The 10,626-nt window shown below is 39.6% G+C and overlaps 1 protein-coding gene across 1 annotated transcript in view; it reads right to left on the reverse strand.

Annotated features, from left to right (window-relative positions):
- The window catches only part of LOC107093830 (neural-cadherin-like), a 501,663-nt gene that overhangs the window by 264,758 nt on the left and 226,279 nt on the right, over positions 1-10,626 (reverse strand). The window contains exon 16 of the mRNA XM_015389130.1: positions 950-1,093. Coding sequence (XP_015244616.1) covers positions 950-1,093 — 144 coding nt within the window. The remainder of the gene's footprint in view (positions 1-949; positions 1,094-10,626) is intronic.

Consider the following 10,626-nt stretch of genomic DNA (forward strand, 5'->3'; position numbering starts at 1 on the left):
CTGTGCGAACAGTCAGTTAACTAAGTTTGCTATAAAGTCCAACATATAGTCCCCGCTGTATGTGGACACAGTGAGCTTGTATGAGCTATGAGAACAGCACATTTTAAACAGGGCGTGCACGAGGAGAAATGGACTCGTGCATACTCTCCGCATATTTTTTTTTTAAGTTTCTTTCAAAAAGTACTTGACAATACCTTTAATAGAACCAGTTGGAAGTGTCCACTAGGCCTTAAAGTCAGAGCAGAACCGGTGTTCTGTCAGACCAGCATACACATAGTCAATACGCATGTGCAAGTTTTGTACAAAAAGTACACTTTAAACTACCTCGACAGGCGTGTATCCCTTTAGTCATATACAAAAAAAATTTTTCGTACAAAACTAAAAGGATAAATGGGTATTGACAATGTGTATGCTGATCTGACAGGGTATGCTCATCTGGTTGTCTGATTGTTACCGCCTTGCCGCAATAACAAGTTGAAGAAAGAAGATGAAAGCTGGGTTTGGACTCCAAGGACGTCCTCCACCATTTAAAAACACGCTAACCCTAAGATATAACTGACCTTAGTGAAGAAGAATATTCATCAATATTTATCAGACTTTCTTCTTCAGGCTTCCATTGAAATGCTGCATCAAACAGCTTCTGTCATGATGGCTGATTCAGCCTCGCATATTATTGGGATTTTCTCAGCTCCTTAGCCTGTTTTATTGAGCCTCCTTCCAAGAAAGTGGGCGTCAGACAAAAGCATCAGAGTTAAAAGAGGATTTTTCTCTTCCTAAAGTGAGGGAAGAATGAAGCAGTCTGGCAGTGCTCTTGTGTAAATGTGTTTGATTCTGCATTTCTAGCACTGGCCCCACATTCACGCCTACATTTCTATTCTGCCTGCATATCAACGGATGTCAGCGCACACATATCCACCACATAGAGTCCTTTTTTTTTCCTTCCACCTACCTTCGTCCCCATCATTGGCACTGACTGTGAGAATAGCAAAGCCCACGTCAGCGTCCTCATCCACATCGACTTCATAAGAAGGCTGTGCGAACACAGGCTTGTTATCGTTCACGTCGCTGATGAAAACTCGAACATATGCTGTGTCTGAAAATTTAAAAAGAGAGAGAAGGAGGAAAAAGGCAATTAAAACCAGAGGTTGCTCCTATTCTGTCAACATTAACATGAACATCTGTTTTTTTTTTTCTCCTGGAGCATCTTTTAGTCACTTCAGTCGTGTGCATCAACACAACACTACCAGAGCACAGACAGGAAGGCTGACAGTGCCTCATGCAAAAACAGCCCCGTAAATCCCCAAAGTCATTACTGAACAACACTTTTTAGCATTTCTAGGAAATTCTCTGCATTGTTTTCGACTGTCTCACCATAAAATCCAACCTTTTCACATCTAAAGTGAGCTTCATAGAGAAACTGGATCTGTGCAAACCAAGACACTACACTTTCTCTGATATCTGCTTCAAAACACGCAAAGATGGTTTAGATATTCACACCAGGGAGTAGCAATTGGTGCACAGTTCATGGAAATAATGGTAAATTAATTTAGCCTCAGAGCTCCAACAAAGCAGGCTGTGCTGCCGGAGCTTTGCACGTGTTCAGGAAGGTGGGCAGGGAAGGGAAAGAAATGCAGGAAGTGAACAAGGCATGTTTTCACACCTAACACCCAAACCAAGCCTACAGTCTCGCTCTGTAGCAGCACTTCTTGCCAGCTGAATCCATCTTAGTAGCGTTGCTCCTGTGAAAACATGACAACTCACTTGTCTATGTTTGTGTGTTAAGATCTGCAAAGCCAACACAGAAAGTTCCAGTGTCCCCCCCNCCCCCGCATTTGTTTTTGTTTTATTCCTTCAAGCTGCTGTGCATTTGCTTCCTCTCTTGCCAAATACAAAAGCCAAACAAAGTGAAATGTTGCACAGATCTGGAACGTCAAATGTGTTTGCTGCTTCTAAAGTAATGTTTTTGAAAAGAGAGAGTATTAGAATAAAGTTTCTGCTCTGCTCTAGCCTACTTATACCTCATCCAAAATACTTAGTTTATTCTGAGCTATTTTGTGCATTTGTGCTGCTATAGGCTTAGGCTGCTAGAGGACATAGAGGACCCCCATTCATCAATATATCTCTATTATCCCATTCTGCAGCATTTGGTATCTCTAACTTTATGCTTTCTCTGCTTTTTCTCATCATCGTCTGCCTTGCTGTGTGTTTCCTGGACGCGGTCGCCTTTTACAGTTACTTTTTGTATCTCTGTTTCTGTCTCCTTGAACCCCAGTCGGCCTCTATAGATGGCCTCTAACACTGAGCCTGGTTCTGCTGGAGGTTTCTTCCTGTTAAAAGGAAGTTTTTCCTCTCCACTGTCGCTACAAGCATGCTTAGCGTGATGGATTGCCTTTGATTCAATAAGTCGATGCAATCAACTGGTTTTCCTTAGATAGAAAACTTTGAATCAATCTGACTGGATGATCTGGTGAACTGTAAAGTGCCTTGAGATGACGTGTTGGGAATTGGTGGTATAGAAATAAACTGCTTTGAATTAAACTGAAACATCCAGAGATGACAATGATGAACAAAATGAGTTTCATAGAAATTGTTGTTTGTTTTTTTGTGTTTTTTTTACAAACTATATTGTTTTTTCCTACTGGTGAGACAAAACTCCATCATCCTATTCATCCCAAACAGTTCTCTGGGAAACTTTGTTAATTTGTTGCTGTGTTTTGGGGTGGATGTGATAACTTTCCCTCTCTTTTGATCGAGACGGAGCCACAGACGTGAAAATGTGTCCTTAGTACCAAAAGCTTGTCTTATTCTTCGCCTGTTTGTCTTCTGGTCGTCTCTCTCTGGATTTTGCACCAGTCTGAAAGGAGCTTTATTGAGCAAAATTAGTTTATTTCAGTCCAAAACTGATCTTTTCTGTTGAATTTCAGTCTACTGTTTTTTCTGGACAGAAAATCTCGACCTGTTTTCGTGAGCTCAGGCCATCTTCCGAAGGACCTTATGATGGACATGATGCTTTCGTTACAGCAGCTCGTCTCTCTGGAGGTGCTCATTAATTCATAGATGGTGATCGGGGGCTCCATCTTCATAGCATCACTATCTTTTTTCCACCACCTTTTCATGCAATGTGATGACAGCAGCACATTTCCTTGACTGGTTGCCGATTGTAAAATGATTTGAAGCTGCTGTAATGCAGTCGCTCTGCTCTCTGACCGGGTGTTACGGGGATCATGGATGGGGCACTCAACAGGACAAACTGATATTTTCTGGGAGTGATAAAATTTTCAATTATCCTAGAACCAACCCAGATTCTCGTAATAACAAGAAGGAACAAGCCTAAACTATTTTACCATAACTACTGTCTGAGGTTCTCCTGGCCCTGCAGACTCAAAGCCCCAGCTGACTTATAGTGGGTTACAGTGGATCTTTGAGCTACTCTAGCTGGGGTTTAACTGAACGTATTAACACCAAGGATCGTCACTGCAGCATCAACTCTCCACTGGATCAGAAGGGCTCCATGATCAGAGTGGTTCCATGAAATCTCGCAGAAGCATGGTTGGCTGGACCCTGTTAAATCCATAGCTGGTCTATTTTTCCCGCTTGATGCTTTAAGTCCTTGTTAAACAAGAGCGAAGTGGATCATTCAGACAGGAAGTCAGTTGCTAGAATCCAAAGTGCATTCGGCGAGTTTCAAAGTTAAACGCTACATGTTCAGACTGTGGATCACATTTTATTCTGACACATCAAAACAACATTACCTGATGTTTCAGCACAGAGCCACTGGAGAACCTCATTTCACAGGACACCATGGACCATAAAATGTTTATTTTGGAAGTGGGAAAAACACACTATAGATAAGGAGCAGGCACTGGAGACCTCCTTATTGTTCTATTTAAAGCCTACATGTATAAACTTCCATTGTCTGATGATGAAATCCTCCTGTGATCCCAGTCTAACCGCTACAAGACTGCTTTGATAATGTCTGGGCTAGAGACTGCTCTGATGCTGTCTGGTCTACATACTGCTCTGATGCTTGCTGACGTGGATACTGTTCTGATGCTGTCTGATCTACAGACTGCTCTGATGCTGTCTGGTCTACATACTGCTCTGATGCTTGCTGATGTAGATACTGTTCTGATGCTTTCTGGTTTAGAGACTGTCCTGATACTGTCTAGTCTACAGAATGTCCAGATGCTGTCTGGGCTACGAACTGCTTTGAAAATGTCTGGGCTAGAGAGTGCTCTGATGCTGTCTGCTCTACAGACTGCTCTGATGCTGTCTGCTCTACAGACTGCTCTGATGCTGTCTGATCTACAGACTGCTCTCATGCTATCCAGCTCTCATGCTATCCAGTCTAAATACTGCTCTGATACTGTCTGGTCTACAGACTGCTCTGATGCTATCCAGTCTAAATACTGCTCTGAAACTGTCTGGTCTACAGGCTCCTCTAATGCTGTCTGGTCTACAGACTGTTCTAAAGCTGTCCAGTAAACAGACTGTTCTGTCCAACCTCCAGCAGGTCTAGCCTATTGAACCCATCATGCCATTTGGTGATGTTCATGTACAGAAAAATTTAAAAGTGCTAAATAATATGGTGTTAGTAGCCTTAAGTTAACTTAAGTTAATAAGTCAATTTAGCTAATTTAGTTAATTTAGCTCTGATTAGTGTTATATTATATCAATCTAAAAATTTAGTGTTAAAAAATAGGGTTACATAATAAATCTGGAGGTGTTAAAGGGGAAAAAATAACTCTGAACTCCTATAGTTGGGATGACACCCAAAGTGTACATTCACAGACTCTGCCTCCAATGCTACAGATACTGAACGAAGCCGAGGAAAACCTTACTCTCCATTTTGCTCACATACAGACCGGTTTACCCAGCCTGGTTAATAATTTCTTTCAGAAGGTTTAACATTTTTATTTGCTTTCTAACTCTATGGCGTTTTTTGAGTCAAGAGAGAGCTGTGTGGTAGACATTTGCTACATTGAATTAGCTGCAATGCTTTGGTGATAGCCTAATCATGTCTAGCTAACTTGCAATCTTTGTAATCATGGTGTTGAAAAAAGGGTTTGTAGACAAATATTTTCTGTATTTTTTGGCTAAACTCATCAACATCAATACACCTAAAAGAATGATTGGGAAATGTTATTGTGAAAACATGGAGCTGCGTGAATCCCCATCTATCAGAAGATTGTCTCCCATAAAAATCGATGCAGCCAACAGCGGTTTAATTGGAGAAATGAACCTCCTCTGCAGTGCATGAAAATATCTTTTAGTTTAAATTTAGTTATCTTCAAAATTTTGTTACAAAGCAAAGTATTGAAGTGGAAATTGGCAAAGGTTCCACATTGTTACATGTTTTGAAAAAAAATAATTCCAATTGTGATGCACTTTTGAAATAAATATCTGCTGAAAAAAACAAATATTGCTTCTTTATTTATTTATTTATCCAAAGGGATTTTTGTATGTTCAGAAAAGTCAGATTTTTAGTATTTAGAGAATAACTCCTACGTAGTTAGGAACAGTTAGGAGTGTTAATATTCCAATTCTAACACCTAGTAGGTGTAATTAAGTGTTGAATGATCAACTCCAGAAAGATTTATCAATCACACTAAATAAGAGTTACAATACCAACTCTCCAAAAAGAGTCAAATTAACACTCGCTGGTGTGGACCCATATAGACACTTCAAGGGTGTTAAAATCAAATCTGACAGTGTTGATTTGAGCATGTTGGATTTGCTGTGTAGAAACTCAGGAGTAACAACTGAAAGCTGCACAGGTGCTGGCAATGCATGATCCAAAACCAGCTCGACACACTAGAGAGTGAATTAACAGTTTCAGGTTGACATGTTTCTTTCAAAAGGTTATATTAACTCATTATTTGTAAAAATCAAACATGCTTTCTGATGCCTACTTCCAAACTTTGTGTGTCTATTTGTTTTAAACAAGTTGTCTTTTTCTGCCATTCATTTTTATTTTGTTTAATTTCATATATAAACAATCTATAAACAATGGTGTTGATGGCAGCAGCAGAGCAGATATTTCTCTCCAGGAAGGAGTGACAGCCAAACGGCAATAGACCAGATGAAGCTACTATGATAAAAAGCAGATTTCCTTCACTTTTTAATAATTAACTTCTTTTTATGCTGTTAAAAATGCCATGGTGGAGATATATAAAGAATCTATGGTGATTCATTAAAAATAAAACCCTCTCTTAAAAAGAAAGTGATGCTGTGTGACAACAGAGTGTAATACCAGGAGACATTTCTCCATCATAGAAACCTTTTATTTAACTGCAAATGTTCCAGAGACAGAATGATCGGTGATCGGTTCAGACACTGCTGGTAATATTTTATCAACAGCATTATAATTGTACTCTATATAGTTAGAAACCAAACCGTTAAGGAAAACAAAAGCACGTTTGATCAGATGCTTTCAGTTCTTGCTCACTGAAGGCTTCTTTGTTTTTTTATTCTAATGTTTCATTGAAACTGCTGAGCCTAAAAAGGCCGTCCAAATGCAACTTGCTCAACATGAGACTTTATTAGTGCTTCTGACCGCCCTACCTAGAAGCAGTAATAGAAAGAAAAATTGAATGGTGTTAGGAATCCAGTTTGTGTGGGTTGTGCTTTTGTTTGTATTCCCTCCACCACCAGGTGGCGCCTTGTTCTGGTTGGCCTCTTCACACACCTGCGGATGGTTACCTCATTAACAGCGGACTCTTAAGCTGTCTGCCACTACCTCAACGCCAGAGTGTTTGCCAGTTTTGGGTACTCTAGCCAAGCTGAGTTTTGCTGAGTCAAACTGAGTATATGTCTACCTGAGTTTTAACCTTGCTATTTTTGTATTTGCCTCTCGGCAGGAAGTCATCCTGCAAACTAGATGTTTTGGACCTTTTCCCCCCGGAAGGATGCTCTGAGCACCAAACTGAGCTGAGGATTCAAGTTTGTGGTTTGGATCAACTATTCCCCCAAGGATTGTTTGGGCGTCTCTCTGAGCTGGCAATTCATCTCCACAATAACCCATTCAAGTACCGCAGGAAATCTAACTGGCAGTCAGCTCCTCCATTCACCAAGGAAAAACCACAATCTGGGTATACCCTGTCTGCCCTCCAATGAACAAGACATTTACTGAAACAACCCACACCAACTGGATTCTAAAACAGACACCTTTTTCTGGAAACATGAGTCCACAATCTTAAATTCCCTTCCTCAAATCAAAGACACAAGTTTCCCACTGAGCCTGAACTAACCGCAGGATCTTTCCCTTCACTTTCCAGTGAACTACTAGACACATCTAGCCTGACATAGTCCTACTCACTTCTAGTCAGAATATGAGTCTGATACTGCTCCATAGAGCTGTGATTATGGGGTGTGTTTTGAACGAACCAGGAAAAAAAATGCCTCTGCACTCAATTGGATAGACCTACAACCAATAAGAGCAACGGAGTGCGTGACGTATCTTAAGCGACGCATAGTTGTTGTCAACAAAAATCAAAGCGTGCAGTTGCACGCCTAGAATAAGAAGATGAGCCTTGATCGCGTTTCTCTGTTCCTCTTTTAAAATTAATTTGCTGTCGATATCTTCTAGAACAGACCTAATAGCAGAATCTACTCACCTCGACTCTCCAGCGGCAGCCATTGTTGTTGTCACCCAAGCGCGCTTTGGTCACGTGGTTGATTACGTTACTGTTGATCATCTGTCCATCATCGTATAAAGCCCGCCCTGACAATTTGATTGGCCCGCCAGATATTGTGCTAGCATACTCGCGCTACTGTTGAGCAATGCCAGACCGAACTTACCGACCTCAAACGTTGTCGGCGGGACTAAGTTCGGAATGGCACCCAGGCTTAGACACATCTGCAATCAACAACAATTATTGAAGATTTCCAGAGGACTTCATTATTGAAATTCACCAGAGCTATAGTGAAACTGACAATGCCCACGTGCATGGCAGTTGGATGTTGAAATAAATCGGGTAAAAGTGAAAAAAACTATTAGTTTCCTTTCCCATTCCTGATCCTCCATGGACGGGTTCGTCGTTGGATTGCCAACTTAAAGAGGGAGGATTTGCCAACGAACTTCTGGCCAGAGAAAAAACACGTTATATGTAGCCAACATTTGGAAGAAGAATGTTTTCAAGATGACTTGGATAATAGCGCGTTGTGACAAACACCAGATACAGCACTGGGACTTGATCAACAGCCGATACCGCACCGTTACGTCACAAACCAGTAGGTGGCAGGAGTGGTCTTTGACAAACATGGATGCCTCCAGTAAAGCACATTCAAATGAAAATTACTCTAAATTAACACTAATAATAATGTAATATTTAAAGTAGTTTCAGGAGTTTGAATTCTGAATATGACCGGACTTTTCCTTTAAAAGCTTTGTCTGCAGAGAGAGTCACACACTAGACCACAAAGCCTCACAGTGGCTGAAGGAGCCAAAAATGAGATTAAATCATTCCACTGCAAGAAATAAACCACAGAGGTGTTTCATTGCGTTGATAAAGTGTTGTCTGATATTTAAGTGAAAATACCGATGATCACAGATCAGCATAAAACAGCTTAGAAGCTCATCATAGATTCAGAAGCTCCTGATGTGGGGATTAAAAAACTCCAAAGCCTGTAAAAAGGATTTAATTCAGTCCGTGAACAAAACTGAAAACCTCCATGTCAAGATGCTCAACAAATGACAGAACTAATTCAAAAACATCAACATTGACTCTCACTGCTAGTATCTTTTCAAAAAACAGCAGATTTTATTTCAATGCTCCAGGATGACAACTTCCAATAGGTTTTATTCTGTGAAACAGATCCCAGCAGTTTTTAACATGCAAAGCAGGGGGCAGAGAGAACACAGCAACGGCAACATGAAGGAGAACGGCAGCTTGCTGAGATCCGGATTAACCATTAAAAAGGACCCAGAAAGAGACTTCTTCATCAGTGCCACATTTTGAAGCTCTCCATCAGGGCAAAAACTGCGTCCTAACCCCACTGAACCAACCCAATTACCCTTCACTCCCTTTGGGCAGCCCTATGTGACGCCCCCCACCCCATTTTAGCAGCAGGACAATTCAAAGTACTGAAGATCTGGAGAAAAAGAAAAGAATGGTGCAGTGGCATAAAGATCAAAAGAATAATAATCCACCTTTAATGTGCCCCTGCCTTTTAGGTTTTTATTGTATTTATGCTGTAGAATCCAGTGATTTATAGAGGACCAATTGTGCCATAATCAAGAAAACATACAGAAATAAATGAAGGACTTTATAATAAAAAATAGATTAAAAAAGTAGCTACTAATATAAATTTGTGTGCAATTTAAAGTGAAAAAATAATAAAAATACAATATTTTATAATTTTCATTCTGAAATATTTTTGTTTCATACTAAATCAAAATTAAAAACATCTAAAAATGTTGGTGTGAATAAATATGAAACGTTAAAGAAGGTTGGAGTGGAAATACAGAACAATAAAACAAACACTTCAAGAAAATGTATGACAGAAAATAAGCGGGTTAAAAATAACTCAGCGTAAATGCAAAAATAAAAGTAAAAAATAAAAGTGGAAGTTAAAATATATATTTTTAGATGACTAATTGATCAATTGTTGAAGAAATATCTTGTTTTTATTATTTTGTCACATTTTAATGGCATACACATTCATATTGTTAGCTACTTTTTCAAGCAATTTTATATCATGAAATCCTTTATTTATTTATGTATATATTTTTAATTATGGCAGGATTGGTCCTCCGAATTTTTCCAGTAATTGAAGTGTGTTCACCAATAAATTTAGTGAATCTGGCCAAATTTATTAGCCCTTCAACACCATAACCTCCCAGGGTGCAGACCAGGAAGCAGAGTTGTAGTTTAACACACATCTCTGCAGCTTCTCTACTGTTACCTACTCTTTTCTCCATCCAGACAGTGTCTTGCCCACGACCAAAGTCTAATAAATTAGCAATGATTCCCAAAGGAGTAAATCACAATAATCTAATTAAAATCAAAATAACTCTAACTCTAACAAAGTTAAAACAATTAAATGTGGTCTGTTTAACATAAGATCTCTTACCTCTAAAAGTCTTTGAGTTAGTGACTTGATTTGTGATAATCACATTGATTTATGTTGCCTTACAGAAACCTGGCTGCAGCAACAGGTTTATGTAAGCATAAACAAGGGAACTCCTTCTAGCTATTTAAATTTTCACATACCCTGAAGTTCTTGGTTAGGAGGAGGAGTAGCAACAATCTTCCAGTCTGACTTACTGATTACTCCAAAGGCAGTCAATACTTACAACTCTTTTGAACATTTAACATTTAAATTCCCTTATCCAAATTGCAAAGCAAGAAAACCTTCTTTTTGTAGCTTTGTATGATCCACCCGGTCCTTACTCTGAAATTTTTTAGATGAATTCCTTTCTGATTTAGTATTGCATACTGACAGGGTCATCATAGTGGGAGATTTTAACATCCATGCTAACACTGAAGGTGATATCTCTATTCTCCCACTCTGCAGAATCTGTTAGTTCAATCTCTAACGTTCTGCTCTCTCTGCTTTTTCTCAGAGTAGCTTCATCTGGTCTGTTCCTGTTTGCCTATGACTCCATCCTGCAGAGAAATATCA

The sequence above is a fragment of the Cyprinodon variegatus genome, unplaced genomic scaffold (assembly GCF_000732505.1).
Source record: "Cyprinodon variegatus isolate N-32 unplaced genomic scaffold, C_variegatus-1.0 Scaffold448, whole genome shotgun sequence".
Classification (NCBI taxonomy): Eukaryota; Metazoa; Chordata; class Actinopteri; order Cyprinodontiformes; family Cyprinodontidae; genus Cyprinodon; species Cyprinodon variegatus.